We start from the raw sequence: 14,953 nt of genomic DNA, 5'->3' as shown, positions 1-14,953 counted from the left end.
GGCGGGGAGGGGAAAATGAGGGCAGGGGCGCCATCTTGGTACAGGGCAGTGCGCAAGATGGTGAGCGTCTTAAAGGGGCCGCCACAATTGCAGCCTCAGCGCTGAGCAGGCGAAGGTGGGGACCTGAGTGCCTTCACCTGCTGTGGCAGGACAGCAGGACTATGAAATCCAGAATTTATTCTTTTCGTACAAAACAAACAAACAACTCTTTATTAAGGGTTAGGACCCAATCACAATCAAACCTTCTGTCATTATTTCCTTTAATGTAAAGGAAAGTTTTAGGCCGTCAGCGTGGTTCAAGCCATGTGAAGCCCTGAGAGGAGCATCCGTTCATCCGCCTGGACCTGGTGTGTATCACCTCCAGGTTTTTAAATATTTAAAATCAGCTACACCAGCCTCACTCTACGGCTGTGCCCTGTGCAAGAGTAGGGATAGTACATAGCCCAGGCCAGGTACAAGCCCAGGTTCTCCTCTCACACACCCACGCCAGCGCAAAACTCTGATGTGTGCCTGGTTCCCATCCTGCATCCATCAAATTACCGAGCGGTAACTGGTGACATAGGTGCATTTAGGGAGCAGGGACACATGGTCCAGATCGGTGGAGAAAATCTGGTGAACATCTCACTGGATGCCTCAAATGAAAACCAGTGGATACAACTAGTATCAACATTAAGGCTAGTTAACAAGAGAATGAAAATCATTGAAATTGCAGCTTTTACAACTCTTTCCTTAAGAACCAACCTATGTCACATTTCTAAAGTGGAATATTTTGAAAACCGCGTTCCATTTCTGTAACAACAGCTCGCCGAACTAAGCCCACTGAAAAATACAGCGTTTTTTTCTTCACAGCTTTTCAGGGATATCTGCAACAGTAATTTTGTGGTACCCCAAAAAAAGCAGGCTGATTCACTAATGGTTATTTTCATTTGGCTGACTCATTGGAGGACACTGGGCAGCATAATTTTGTTAAAAATTCATGAAGGATGGTTCAAAGGCATTCATTATAATTTCATTAGTGTTCAAGAGGCAGTTCTGAGTGGTTAAATGCAGCCAATTTTAACTTGTATACACCAGTGATGACTGCTATAGTAAAACGATCTGTGACTTTCTAGGAACGTTACAGCTCTTAGCATCCTCCTGTAGCTGCAGGCACAGGACTTATACCAGAGGTGCTGTGATCCCACCTGCCAAGGGATAGTGTTACAGACACTCACCAGTCCAGTGCAATAGCTAGATTTTAAATGAACAAACAAAAAACCAAACAAAAACATTAAGAATTGCTCATGTCTACGTTAACCTGTTAAATCAAAACGAGCTGAAGAAAGAGAGGGTCCTAATTTCCCTTAAGTTTTACAGTACAAACTCCAAGAAGGTCAGATTGGTCGTGTCCTTTTTTTTGCTGGCTGTATGTACATTATCCAGCAATTTCTGCTGTATTTCAAGAGGATATTAAGGTGAAGTTACATGTTACTGTTGAACTAATATAAGGGCCAAATCCTACCAAAGAAGGTGGGTGATTGTGCTCCTGCCCATCCCTTCTCCCCTCTCCTCCCTGCTCTGACCCCTACCCAGATCAATATTTCCTTGCAGTGCCTTTAGCACTCACAACCGCCCTGTCCTGGCCCAGTTCAACTCACAGACCTTACAGAAAACTGTCCATTTTTCTGCCAGCTTGGCTTTTTGCTAATTTAGCAGAGTCAAAGCTCTCAGGACGTGCTTTGTACATTCTTATAGAAGCAAACAAAAGTTTCCCTTCCATCTGTTTGTTTCAGTGTTTGAGTTAAACAGTTTAGAAAACAAAGAGTTTGCATCTGCCTGCACGGACATTCCCTCCCGCTTAATCATGGCAGGGATGCTGTGACCACAGCAGTCAGGTTAGGATTTGGGAACCTTTGGCACAGCCGATGTCAGCCACTTCCTTTCCCTGTGGCTCACTTTTTCCTACTGCGAAAGGGAGACAGTAATTACTCGCTCAGGACACCCACACGACCTGATTCATGGATGCGTGTAAAGCCTTGTCACAAAAGGATGAGGGAAGCCAAGGGAGGACAATTTGCTCTCTACACCTCACTGCAGCAGTGGTCACCTCTCAAATCAGCAGCGTTGAGTTCAGCTCCTGCACCCATGCGCTGAAATGCCGCTCTGACGCTGTCTCCCTGCTCATCCACAGCCTGGGGTCAGACAATGCTGCAAGCTCTTGCTTTAGGTTGTATCTTGAGAGCAGGTCATTATCCTCTGATGAGCCTAATGCTGATGCCTTCACCTCCCGTACCTGTGATCCATTCTCTAATAATATTAAGCCTGCAGGGTGGAATTTTTGAGAGCGTCTGACTGACTTAAAAATCCATTTTTCAGAATTACTGAAGGCTTCACACAAAAGGAAATTCCCAGCCTTTGCCATGCCAAAGTAATTATAGCTGTACCACAAAAATTACCCCACTTTAATTATGCTGGTATGAGCCTCCATCTGAACAATATACTGGGATATTTTCCCAGGCAGCCAAAATCCTCTGGCAGCTCTGACTCCAAGCCTCGGGAAGGAAGGGACCTGCTCCCAAAATCTCTCTCCTCGGTGCTTTAGAGAGCAGCCCGGGATCTCCCGCTCCCCGGTACGATTTTCCCCATCCGAGTGTTGTAGCTCGACTCCCGCCTCCCTGCAGCCTCTCCGACTCCTCCCAGGAAGTCCCAGCAGCAGATGAGGCATTTCAGAGAGAGGAAGAGGGCAGCATGTCTGGAAATGCAGCCTGGGCGGTTGTGCCAGACTTCTGCAGCGTAAGGCAGCCGGGCCCAGCTTGATGTAAGTCGGTTTTACCCCCGCCGTCCCTTCTGGGAGCTGTCTTGTGCCTGGCCGTGTGTGCGCTTGCTGGCTGTTGCTGCTGCATTCACCCGTGCTCCTGCTGTGGTGTTGCACCCCGCGGGGTGACGGGTTCAGAGGCACCCATGTCCCCAGAGCCCTGTGGGTGCACCCATGAGCGGCTGGGCTGGGCTGACCAGCACCGCGGAGGGGCTTGGGGAGCACCAGGACGGAAGAGACAGCTGGTGCCCGTGGGCTGGAGGTGGTGAGCGACCGGTCCCCACGGTGACCTTTCAGCTGTCACCTCCGAAATCCTTCGTGTGCTCCAAACCGTGCACCCTGCCAGGGCGAGAGGTGCCCTGGCTGCCTTGCTGGGAGCGTATGTACAGCAGAGCCTGAAATGCCCAAGTGAGTGGCTCCCTGAGGCTTTCCCAGGCTTTTTGACTCTTTGGTGGCTGACCCCGCTCCAAATGGTTGCCCAGGGCTGGGGAGGTGAGGCAGAGTCACTGGGAGTAGCACCCTGACCCCAGTGCTGCCTGTGGCTCTTTGCAGGAGCCTTGTGCACAGCTTTTACACCGGCTCCGTAGTTTTCTGTACTCCAGCAAAGCCCTTTTTACCTCCACACTTTCATTTTGTCACCTGCAGGGTTAGTCCCCTCCTTCCAGTTCTCCCCTGCTTTGCACCCCAAAGCAGTGTCCCCCTACATCTCAGCACCCAGCCCTGACATGCAGCTGTCTTGTGCACAGCGACAAAGTGGATATTTCACACTCCTGAGCAAAACTATGCCCTATTTTCCATAAATTGTGCTAGTTTTTTTCTCACCTGGGCAAACAGATGTAAAACCCCAAGCAGTCTCAGCTGGCAGCCACTTTGCAGTTGTGTTAGAAATAACATAAAATGCAAACAGTGGTGACTCAACGTCTTGTATGCAAATATGAGAAGTGCATCTAACTGTACTGAGAACCTACCGGTGGGCAGGCCAGTTTCAAACCTGTTTTAATTTATCTTTTGGTAGCTGGGTACATTAATCCATGGCTGGTCAAAATAAAAGTGCATGCATCCTCCAGACTTGCAGCTTTTATCTCACGTACCTAACAATAACTTATTTTTGCTTAAATACCACATGTTCAAGCAATGCTGTAAAAAGTTAAAGGACTTGAGGTGAAGGAACAGGCTGCATCAGGCACAGAAATTAATTTGTCCGTGGCCTTGAAAGAAAGGTAAACACCAAAATCACTTTGGAGGTGGAAGCTGACATCTCCTTAATCAGAATAAAACTTGTGACTAAACAGCCTGGAGCTGCAGCAGCTGAGAGGCCAGAGATTCTCAAAAATAGCAGCACTCTTGCTCTGATTTTTTTTTTGGTGACGTTAAGAACATGAAAGAAGAGAAAGGGGTGGGTTTGTGTTGCTCAGCAAACATCCCTAAGGCCCCTTGTTTTACTTGTTAGCCCCAGGAGGGGCAGGGTCTCCAAACAGCCCTGCCAAGGCACAACCCCATCAGCGAGTAAGGCAGAGGTGATGCAGGGGATGAAGGGCAGAGGCAAGAGATACCTGGGGTCAATGAAGCTGGATGGGAAGCTGATGCTGAATACTGAATTCCCAGAGGATGGTCTCTCACTGGTGTCCGTACCACTCCCCTCAGTGCAGAGGAAAGTGAAGGGAGCCTGGAACTGGGGAGAGAGGAGGCAGAAGCCATGGTGGCCCCTGTGATCCTGACTTAGTGCGTGTCATGAGCGCGAAGTGCAATCCCGGTGCTGTTTGATATTGCAGTGACAACACAAAGCAGTTCCTTTCTGTGGCAGAATAACCACAGCTCTGGGTCTGTATCCCCAGGTACATGAAGTGTTTTCTTCGGCCCTGCAGCCATGGAGTGATTCCTCACCCCTCTGCTTTGTGTCTCAGGTCCGTGTCTGGAGCAGTGAGACAGCAGGAGCCGTGGCATGCTCAGGAGAGCGGGACCGTGTCTGCGTCACTTCTTGCTGAAGAGGAAGAGCAGCACTGGATATAGCTCGTACTCCGGAGAGGTATTGAATGCCCAGTGTGACTGTTTCTGGCTGACAGCCTGGTCCCTGGCTGCACCCATGCGGAGCCCAGGGAACCTCACTGCCCAGGAGTAGCCTTGGCAGCAATGACAGATTGGGCTCATCAGGAAAAGCCACACTGGGGCAATCTCCTCTGTACCCATGTTTCCAGGTAGCCTGTTTAAAGGGAACATCTCATAAGCAAAAGAATATTCTTCATACAGAAGGAAGCTCATTGTGGGGTTGCCTCATCTGGTGGTCTCTTCTACTAAAGCCTCTTGGGTTACAAAGTGTGTCCGGGAAATATCAGCATACCTTTGGAGATAAAAACATGCAGAGCAAGGAAATCACATGCAATGGGGAGTCAATGGTGGAAGGCTGTGGCCGCTACATATTCTACATTTGCACTCAACTCTTCTGTCTGGCTGCCAGGCACATTGCAACTGGAGAAACACATCGTTCAGTTTGAGGAGCAGAACAGGCTGAAACAGATCTGGGGGCTACGTGGCCCTCTTGACAGCATCACACAGGCTGGGGCTGAGGGGATGTCAGAAGAAAATAGGTAATTTCAATTCCTGTAAGGGCTGGAGCAGACAAAGCTTTTCCTCAGAGCTGGGAATGTCTAGGCTTAAAGCACCTTCTTCCCACTGACCTCCATCACACATGGTAATGCTGTCAAATTCCCTGAACCGTGGCCAGCAGCAGCCCTGCCACAGGATAGCAGTGCTGGAGCTGTTAGTGTTCCATCTCCAGTTATCTTTTACTTCCCAAGCCACAAATCCTTCCACTCCCATCAAAATCAGCTCAGGCACCAGGTCTTGCTGAGCGTCATACCCACAAGATTGTGCAGAAAGAGCAAAGCAGGGGCTGGGGGAGAAGCATGGGGCTCCCCTGGACTGGAGAAGGCAGTGACTTCTGCTCACCCTTGGCTGCCTGCCTGGCACTACGGGGGAGCAGAGTCCACCGAGTGTCCTACAAGACACAGGGCTCCTTGGCAGATTATTTGCAAAGATTCCTAGCAAGGGCTGAAGCTGTATGAAAATCTAAAGACCTCAACACAAAATATCATTGGGGCACTTCCCAAATTCTGGTGCAGCCCTCAGGGAACAGCAGCTGTGAGCAGGTAAGTGGGAAGTTTCTGCTGCAGGTAAGCCTGGGGAGGAGGCTGACCTCGTATCCTCGCCACCATCCTGGGAGAGCACAGACCCTGTCCCCTCACATCCCAGCTCTACATCTCACATCTCAGCTGCTTTCACATGCTCTCCTCCTCCCTGTTCAAATGTATTTGATTTGCCGTGGTGACAATCATTTTACTTGGCTCGTTGCTTCAGAGATGCCCTCCTCGCAGCCCCACACTGGCGTTTCTTGGTGCAGTGAGCATTGTTTGTCTCTGGTTTCCAGTCCCTTCGCTGTCTGGTTATCTTTTCCCTGTGCTGTTGAGTTATTAATTTCTGCCTCTGCCACTTCTCATCATCCTCATGATAAATTCCCCATCAAGCACATCTGACTTTCTCCCACTGTGCTTATCCGACTGGAAGGCGGATTTTTCTCTCAATGTTTCCTACTGTCCTTCTTCTCACTCCCCCCAGCCATGATGCAGGTGGAAATTAAAAACCAGTCGCATGAACCGTACCTTGGTGTCTCTGTACATCAGACTGACCTGTGTGCTGTGCTCTCCTCTTGCCTGTATCCAGTTACTGCCTGGTTTTGCCATGAACTGTAGGTCCAAAAACCAGCATCTTGTTTAGGATCTAGAGCAACTCCCTTCACCTTCTGCTACTCTGTAGGGCAGAGTGGAATAAAAAAAGTTTGTTATTCTAGGAAAAGGGGATATTTTGTGGCCTGTAGAGCACAGAGGGGTCCTTCCGATGAAGGACAAGAGGGCTATGGGAGGCAGAAGCCTGAGGTCATTGGCCTGGGTGTTACAGTTTGGCTGAGCTCATTTGACCTCATGATTTATTCCAACTGAAAATGAGGTTTAAGGCACTGCCAGCTCCCCAGTGAGTGTACACACACTTCTTTTGTTCATCTGTTTTCTCAATTCTTGTTGAAACTTGTAAATGAAACATCCTCCTCTGCCAGCTCTCCTCTGTTTGATCTTTCATAAAAAGTGTGTGAAATTTCTTCCAGAAGCCACTGCATCAGCATTACTGCTCCAAGGTTGGTCAGCAACAACCCATGAAGAAATACTGGAGGGCACACCTTCTATTGGGAAAAACATGTCTGGGGAGGCCACAGCCCCTTCGTGCATGGCCCTGTTTGCCATTAGTGAAAGCTTCAAACTCACTTTTTTCCTCTCTCTTTGCAGGCAAAAATGTCAAAGCCATTGCAAGCTCGGAGGCTGGAGGGAATAGATAAGAATATCTGGTGAGTTAAGGGAATACCTGGTTTACCCTGGTGGTAGATGTGGTTTTAGGCAGCTTAACACCAGACAGAAACCGCTGCAGCCACACAGCACAGAGCAGCACAGTCTCCCTTGGCTGCTTTGCAGCTGATTAGGAAACACATCAGGGCAGGTTTGTCCCAGGAGACTTTACCCTGGCTCAGCTCTGTACCTGCTGGTCACACTTTATGCTGTTACCTGATGTCCTGCACCACCCTGCTGGAAGGCAGGCAGAAGCATCTTGTAGTGCCTTGTACACCATCTGACCCGAATCACTGCAACAGCACCCAAATTTGAGCCAAGTCATCGCAGCACACAGGCTTCAGCCTGGTGTCTGCTTTGAGCCCAACGGTGTCTAGATGCTAAATTTTGCAGAACTGGTATGAGTTTGACAACCCCTGAGACCTCTCCTGCTCGGTTTGATCTGATCAGATCAGGTGCATGGCTTCAGCTGCGACCACACACCCAGATAGCACAACAGCTGTTTCCCTTGAGAAATTAAAACCACCACCCAGTGCAGTAGTGCCTTATCCTAGTTTTAATTGAAATGGGTCTGAAATGACCTGTGCTTGGTCCTGCCCACATGTGAGCAGTGGGATGGCTCTGCAGGAGGGACACCAACCTTGCTTACTTCCAAAGGGTCGCTGGCAAGCAGAGCTGGTACCAGTGCGCTGCTCGGATCCTCTATAAGTGTTTGTCTTTCTCTCCTTTTCCTCTCTCCAGGGTGGAGTTTGTACAACTGGCTGCTACCTATTCCACGGTGAACCTGGGCCAGGGCTTCCCTGACTTCCCCGCACCGGACTTTCTGAAGGAGGCGTTTGTGAGAGCCCTCAGCGGGAAGAACCACATGCTGCACCAGTACACCCGTGCCTTCGTGCGTGGACAGATCCCCCTCCTCAGCAATAACCCCCTCATTCCTTGTTAGCCTTGGCTGCTTCAGAGCTCATCAGGCAGCAATAAACAGGGCAAACCACATGAGGCAAAATATGCATCCAGCCTCAGCCCAGGCCCCACGCCCCCAAAGCTGTAACACCCTGGTTTACCACAGTGTTTGAAGAAGCCAGGCTGGAATATGTCCCTCAGGGCATTGCAGTTGCAGGGCACTCAGCTGCCCAGGCTCCTTCCAAGGGCTCATCCATGTTTTAGGAGGCTTCTGCAACCCAAATCTCACCCCCTCTTCTCACTTTGCAGGGCCACCCACCTCTGGTGAAGATCCTAGCCCAGTTTTATGGGAAGCTGCTTGGACGAGACCTGGATCCTATGACCGATGTGATGGTGACTGTGGGGGCATACCAGGCCCTTTTCTGCTGCTTCCAGGCTTTTGTTGATGAAGGCGATGAGGTAACCCAAGATTTGTGCTTGGTGTAGAGGCAGCTTTACCCCTTTCTGACTGTGGGTCTGCCAGGGCCAGGTTTACATAATCCTTTTGCAAAGCAGAAAATGTTTTATCCCCGTTCTCCAATATCTGAGCTTCCAAAGGAAAACACTCTCGCTGCAGGGCACTGTCTCATTTCGGCATGAGCCAAAATAACCCTTTTGCCTGGAGTGGTGATGTTCTTCCCTGACATTGCCCACAGGCAATGCAGCTTCTTGATTACAATAATTTGGGGAATAAAATTTCTTGTCCCTCGCATTGCTACCTGCACCCATCAGGGAAGGTCAGAGCAGGGCCAGGAGGATGCTGACATGTCCCTTTCTTCCAGGTGATAATCATTGAACCCTTCTTCGACTGCTATGAGCCAATGGTGAAAATGGCTGGTGGGACGCCCGTGTTTGTCCCGCTGAGACCGGTGAGTGGCTCTGAGCTAAGCCATTGAGGAAGGAAGAGTCATAGCAAAGTGAGTGAAGAGGTGAGTGGTAAGCAAAGTGCAGCAATAGCAAAACAAGCCGAGATTCCCCTCTCTTCTCTCCAGAAAGCTCCAAAAGATGGAAAAATGATGTCTAGTGCAGACTGGCGGCTGGACTCGGCTGAACTGGCTTCTAAATTCAGCAAACGGACAAAGGCCATCGTCCTGAACTCACCCAACAACCCTCTGGGCAAGGTAACACCTCTGGCCTTGCTGTGGCTGGTCATGAAAGTGGCTGAGTTGCTACAGCTCACTCAGACACGTTTGCAGTGTGGCAGTGACTCGACCTTCCTTGCACACCAGGGAAATGGGTGCTGTGGGAGCACCACAAGCTGCGTGCACTCTTCTGATGTTTTTAAGCCTGGTCTTTTGTGCCAGCAGTGGCTTTGCCTTGTTAGACTATTGCAACCAGCTCCTGCCCACTCTGGCTTGGGAGATGGTGCAGGCAGGGTGCACAGCCTTCACAGAAAGGCAGGGACAGATGGGGACTCAGAAATGCTCCTGCTGCATCTTTACTCCTTGCCCGCTGCAGGTATTCAGCCGAGAGGAGCTGGAGCTCATTGCAGACCTGTGTGTGAAGCACGATGTCCTGTGCATCAGCGACGAAGTGTATGAGTGGCTGGTCTATGACGGGAAGGAGCTCGTCCGCATCGGTACGTAGAGTGGCTTGGCTGAGCCTGGGTGTCTTCACTGGGTACAGCATCGTCAGGGAAGGAACTGGTGATTTAACTGAGGTCTCCTGGCAATTACATGGGCTGCTCACATGCACAGCTCTGCCAGACACATCCCCATTAAAGTTATCTTGCTGCACTTCAGTCTCAGACTCTAAATCAGGACTTAAACTGGAGCCCTGACTTCCAGAGCCAGCCAGAAGAAATGGAGAGCTGGCTTCACAGCATAAGATCCAGAGCAGAGAGGCCTCTGACTCCAGTGAAACTGATTTTTTTTTTCCCTGTACTTTGTAAAGCCACAGTTTTCTGGGTGTCTTTAGCTTTGGGACATCCATTTCGACAGGAGTTCACAGACCTGTTTGTCCTGTTGCAGTAACATGCAATCACCTTGTTGAAGGGTGAAGGTGCTTGGCACCTCTGGGTACCCTTGGGGCTGGGTACATGCGTATGAAAACACTTAATTACAAAGAGAAGCTCTTGAGAAACCTGCCTGCTTGCTTGGGATGTGCTTTGAGGCTCCTGTAGATGAAGGATGTGCTGTGAACACAAAAGGCCACCATGGGTTATGGTGTGCAAAGAGCTCCCACCATGTTGTTAATGCAACCCAGACGCAAGCACGCTGAGCTCTGCCATCAGTGTTTCTCTCTTGTTTCCTTGTCAGCCAGCTTGCGAGGGATGTGGGACCGCACAGTGATCGTCGGGAGTGCTGGGAAAACCTTCAGTGCCACTGGATGGAAGGTGAACTCCCCTGTGTGGCATCTCATGTTCTCTATCCCTGTCCCTTTGCTCCAGGGCAGGGGTCCCATTGCCATAGTGTGGCACTGAGGACACTGCTGCCACACACTTGGCTTTGAACCTCAGGCTCTGAACGTACCAAAGCTGTGATTTCTAGGGGTTTTTTCCTCTATTTGAAAAATAAAGGGGAGTCTAAGCAGGTACCAATAAACTTACCACCTTCCTCCTCCTCTCCTGACCACAGGTGGGCTGGACAGTAGGACCCAACCGGCTGCTGCAGCACCTCCGTATCGTGCACCAGAACTCAGTGTACCACTGTGCCACAGTTGCCCAGGTAAGACAGCTGTAACTAGCCTTGCAATTCCCAAACCTCCAAAGTAGGGCAGAGAGAGGGTCCTCCTGCCCATGGCTGACCTGAAAGGCACAGAGAGGTGATGCGTGATGCCCTGGAGAGGCTTCTTCCCCTCTCCCTGCAGTCGCTCCATGCCTGGGAAGAAGAGGAAAGCCCAGCCTGCCTGGGGTGTATTCCCAGATTTGCATTGACAAATCCAAGGGGCCAGCTGGAACAGGCTGCCCAGGGAGGTGGTGGAGTCACCATCCCTGGATATATTTAAAGAGCGGGCAGACGAGGTACTTAGGGATATGGTTTAGGGGGTAGACAGGAGCAGTTGGACGTGATGATCTCGGAGGTCTTTTCCAACCAAGCGATTCTGTGATTCTGTGATTTGGAGGGGCTGAAGGCAGAGAATTTGACTTGATTAAATGAGAAATTACCCCTGCTCCCTATTCACCTGTGAATTGCATCAGAGCAGACTCCAGTTCTCAAGCAAGCCTTGACCATCTTCCCTCTGGGTTCCTCTCTCCATGCAGGAGGCTGTGGCTCAGGGTTTCCAGAGGGAGCTTGAGCTCTTTGGAAAACCGGAAAGCTACTTTGTCCAACTGCCCAAGGAGCTGCAGCAGAAGAGAGACTGGCTGGTCCAGAGCCTGAATGCTGTGGGGATGAAGCCCATCATCCCCGAGGGCACCTACTTCTTGGTGGCAGACATCTCCGAGTTCAGTGAGTCAGCTGCGGCTTTGCTCAAGCAGGGCTTGAGTATGGGGGGCAGCTCAGAGTGGTACCACTGAGCAGGGACAGGAACCTGCACGAACCACCACCAAAGCAGGGACGGACAACAGCACATTCCCCATCCAAGCTCCCAGAGGCTGTGGGTTTGGGGCTTGGCTGAGGCACCCAGCAGCCCCAGCCTCCACACTGCTGTGCTTCTCCTCCAGAATCCGATGTCCCTGATGTCCCTGACTCCGATGAGCCCTACGACTCCAGATTTGCAAAGTGGATGGTCAAGAACAAGGTAAATGTGTCTGGCATTTGCCCCAGGTGGGTTTGTGCCCTCCCTGCTGCCAGCAGCACACCACCACTGCCGGGTCTGGCGGCTCATTTAGGGGGTGCCTGCGGTGTTTGTCATTAGCTGGCCTTAACTCTGGCAGTCTGAGCTCAAGCAGAGCGAGCAGACAGGGCACCAGGGGCATCTACAAGCCCATCCTTGAGACCTGCATGCAGTAAGTGGATGGCTCCACACCAGCCCAGAAACAGTAACCTCAGCTCCACGTGTTTTTCCCTTCCCAGGGACTTGCTGCCATCCCACTCTCTGCTTTCTACTGTGAGGCCCACAAGAACAACTACAACGATTTCATCCGGTTCTGCTTCGCAAAGGTGAGATATGTGGCAGCATGAAGGAAGGTGAGGTTGGGAGTAATAATTGGGGCTGGTTTAATGAGATAAATGCCAAGAAGAAATGCAGAGCACCTTGGGCATTAGAGCCTGAACATGGCATCACAGCTGGTCCAAATCCCCTCCTGCAGACACATGAGCTGAGCTGGGGGCAGGAGGTGTGCCAGTGCCACCCTAAGCTTTGCCCCATCAGCATCCTACATTTCTTGGTCAAGGCAGGGAGTCTTCTGGGTGCACAACCCAGTGGCTGTGCCTGCCCCAGAGATGGCTGTGCCTGTGTTGTACCGAACATGGGGCATTTGCAATGTTTCAGAATGAGAACAGAATTTTTATATGAATGATAACTGCAGTGAGGGGAAAGGGCATTTGGCTGGAAGCAACTGACTGTACCTGTGGTATTTCACAGAAATCACAGAGTCACAGAATATTAGGAGTTGGAAGGTACCTGGAAAGCTCATCCAGTCCAACCCCTGCCAGAGCAGGATCACCCAGACCAGGTCACACAGTAACATGTCCAGGCAGGTTTTGAATGTCTGCAGAGAAGGAGACTCCACAACCTCTCTGGGCAGCCTGTTCAGTGCTCCGTAAACCTTACAGTAAAAAAGTTTTTCCTCATGTTCAGGTTGAACCTCCTATGCTCCAGCTTGCACCCATTGCCCCTTGTCCTGGCATTGGACATCAGAGAGCAGAGCCTGGCTCTTTCCTCCTGACACTCGCCCTTTACAAATCTATAAACATTAATGAGGTCACCCCTCAGTCTCCTCTGCTCCAAGCTAAAGAGACCCAGCTCCCTCAGCCGCTCCTCAGAAGGGAGATGCTCCACTCCCTCCATCATCTTTGTGGCCCTGCACTGGACTCTTTCAATTTGTATTGAATTTCTGTTTGTTTAGGAGGAAGCTACACTGAAGGCAGCAAATGACATACTGCAAAAATGGAAACAGGAGAAAACCAGTCCCTGAGCACACTGGAGAGAGAACCATGCTCTCCTCGGTCCTCACCTGCCCTGACCGTTCTTCCTCTTCCTTTGATTGGCTCCAAAATTTGATACATGCTTATTTTTGTGTTTTCAACCTCATTTTATGTCAGACAAATGATTAAGAAGTTCGCCAGGCAGGGTCTCGGGGACACTTTCTGTCACTGTGAAATTATTACACTGTTCCTTGCAAAAAGTGAACTGTCGTGTGCACTACCAGTATTCAACATTTCTTCCTTTTATGTTTAAAGACTTTACTAATCAGTTCTGGGGTGCACGAGCAAGACACAAGGTAAGGATGGCTCCTGAGGTCTTTCCCACCACCAAATTCTGAAAAAGTGTTTCAGGACCTACCTTTACGGCTGTGCTGGGGGGCTACAGTGGCTTGTCTTGCTCCACATCCCCACTGACACCCCAGGGCGCAGGACAGCATTTCCACCAGCACCCATGTAGTGTTACCACGCAGCTGTGCCCAGCAGTAGGTTGATTCCTATGATCCTGAAAATTACACAACCAGTGAAACGCTGTTTCCCATAATTCAAAACTTTTCCTTTTTATTTTTTTTTTCTATACATCTCTGGGGAAGACAGAATCATAACTGGGTCCCCTCAGGAAAGAGGCTTTCATAAACAGCCCGGCTATTGCCAAACCTTCCCTGTGCACCCCCAAACTGCCCCTGGTGTTTTATCAGGGCTCAGCAGCATTGCCTAGGCTGCAAAGCAAAACCTTCAAACCTTTGACGAGTGCACACAAGCAGCTGGGGAGAAAGGGCCCAGCAGCCTTGGACTGTTCCTGCTGCTGGTGTCCTCCACAACCTCCCACCTGCTGGGGTGGTGGGGTAACGTGAGCAGCATTTTGAAAGGTAATTCTTGCGTCATTCTTGATTTCAACCCGGATAAGAATGGACACCAGCATCATCAAGCACGCAGAAGTTATGTGCAACAGACTGTGCAATAAATATTTGTGGCAGTTAAATTATTAAAGATTAATTACTGCAATTATTGAAGAGTACATGTCTGTAATGATTACAAGGCTGACGTAGCCCTCCTGGAGGGATGGTGTGACCTCTGCAACATCTGCGTTGTGTCCCAGTGGTGGCTGCTCATCCCACCCAGGCTGGTGAGTCGCAGCTCCGAAGGTTTTCTGTGTCAGGCTGCAGCTGATGGTACCAACCCCCTTGGAGCAAGAGCTGCACTGACCCACGGGAGGGAGAGAGGGAGGCAAATCCCCACATCCTGCCTTCGCCCATGGGATTGCACCTGCCTGCACAGCCCGGGTGGACAAGGGTGCTGCTGGAGGAACATGTGCCAAATGCTGGGAGAGCTGCAACCACTGAAACAGGTAAACAGCTGTAAGATTATATTACTGGTATAAAGATTAATTGTAGCTTCACCACACATCCAGACTCTTGCTCTAGCCCATGAGACACCCCTCAAGGGGCAGGGTACCTCTTCCCAGCTTCCACCACACAGGCAGTGCTTGCGCAAAGCCACCCAGACGCGGGTGTCAGGGCTTTACCTCACCACCGCAGCCTCCCAAGGACTCTCCCGGGTCTCCCATTCAGTGCTGACCGACACAGACCCTGCTGAGCTTGACTTCCCGCGCGGGCGACTTAAACCCTACCCCTGCTCCCGCCCCCTGCCTAGCCATTGGCTCACGTGACGCCGGCCTCCTCCCCTTCCGACCAATCACACCGCGGAGGGGCGTGGCCTGGGAGTGTGGGCAGAAGATGGCGGACGACAGCGCGGCGAAGCGGCCCAGTGGGGTGCAGGGGGGATGTGGGGGCACGGCGGGGGCC

General features: G+C 50.9%; 2 protein-coding genes across 2 annotated transcripts in view; both read left to right on the top strand.

Moving 5' to 3' along the window:
* Positions 1 to 2,712: 2,712 nt before the first annotated feature.
* Positions 2,713 to 13,141, top strand: CCBL1 (cysteine conjugate-beta lyase, cytoplasmic). The gene is made up of 14 exons (XM_010194501.1): positions 2,713 to 2,797; positions 4,699 to 4,820; positions 7,126 to 7,184; positions 7,924 to 8,074; positions 8,392 to 8,541; positions 8,904 to 8,990; positions 9,114 to 9,242; positions 9,580 to 9,700; positions 10,380 to 10,456; positions 10,698 to 10,787; positions 11,324 to 11,510; positions 11,726 to 11,802; positions 12,078 to 12,164; positions 13,073 to 13,141. Exons 2-14 carry the CDS (start codon positions 4,737 to 4,739, stop codon positions 13,139 to 13,141), a joined length of 1,368 nt encoding a protein of 455 aa, XP_010192803.1. The 5' UTR covers positions 2,713 to 2,797; positions 4,699 to 4,736.
* Positions 13,142 to 14,402: 1,261 nt separating this feature from the next.
* Positions 14,403 to 14,953, top strand: part of LOC104548477 (chromosome unknown open reading frame, human C9orf114) — a 5,620-nt gene continuing 5,069 nt past the window's right edge. The window contains exons 1-2 of the mRNA XM_010194503.1: positions 14,403 to 14,496; positions 14,802 to 14,915. Of these exons, the coding sequence (XP_010192805.1) occupies positions 14,403 to 14,496; positions 14,802 to 14,915 (208 nt within the window). The remainder of the gene's footprint in view (positions 14,497 to 14,801; positions 14,916 to 14,953) is intronic.

Source organism: Mesitornis unicolor, unplaced genomic scaffold (assembly GCF_000695765.1).
Source record: "Mesitornis unicolor isolate BGI_N332 unplaced genomic scaffold, ASM69576v1 scaffold33721, whole genome shotgun sequence".
Classification (NCBI taxonomy): Eukaryota; Metazoa; Chordata; class Aves; order Mesitornithiformes; family Mesitornithidae; genus Mesitornis; species Mesitornis unicolor.
The sequence above is the reverse complement of the archived record's forward strand: the minus strand, read 5'-3'. Positions and strand labels throughout refer to the sequence as shown.

Coding starts and splice junctions, on each gene's coding strand:
- CCBL1 (XM_010194501.1), top strand. CDS start 4,737: ATGCTCAGGAGAGCGGGACCGTGTCTGCGTCACTTCTTGCTGAAGAGG. Junction 9,243..9,579: donor CCAACAACCCTCTGGGCAAG/GTAACACCTCTG, acceptor TGCCCGCTGCAG/GTATTCAGCCGAGAGGAGCT. Junction 10,788..11,323: donor ACTGTGCCACAGTTGCCCAG/GTAAGACAGCTG, acceptor CTCTCCATGCAG/GAGGCTGTGGCTCAGGGTTT.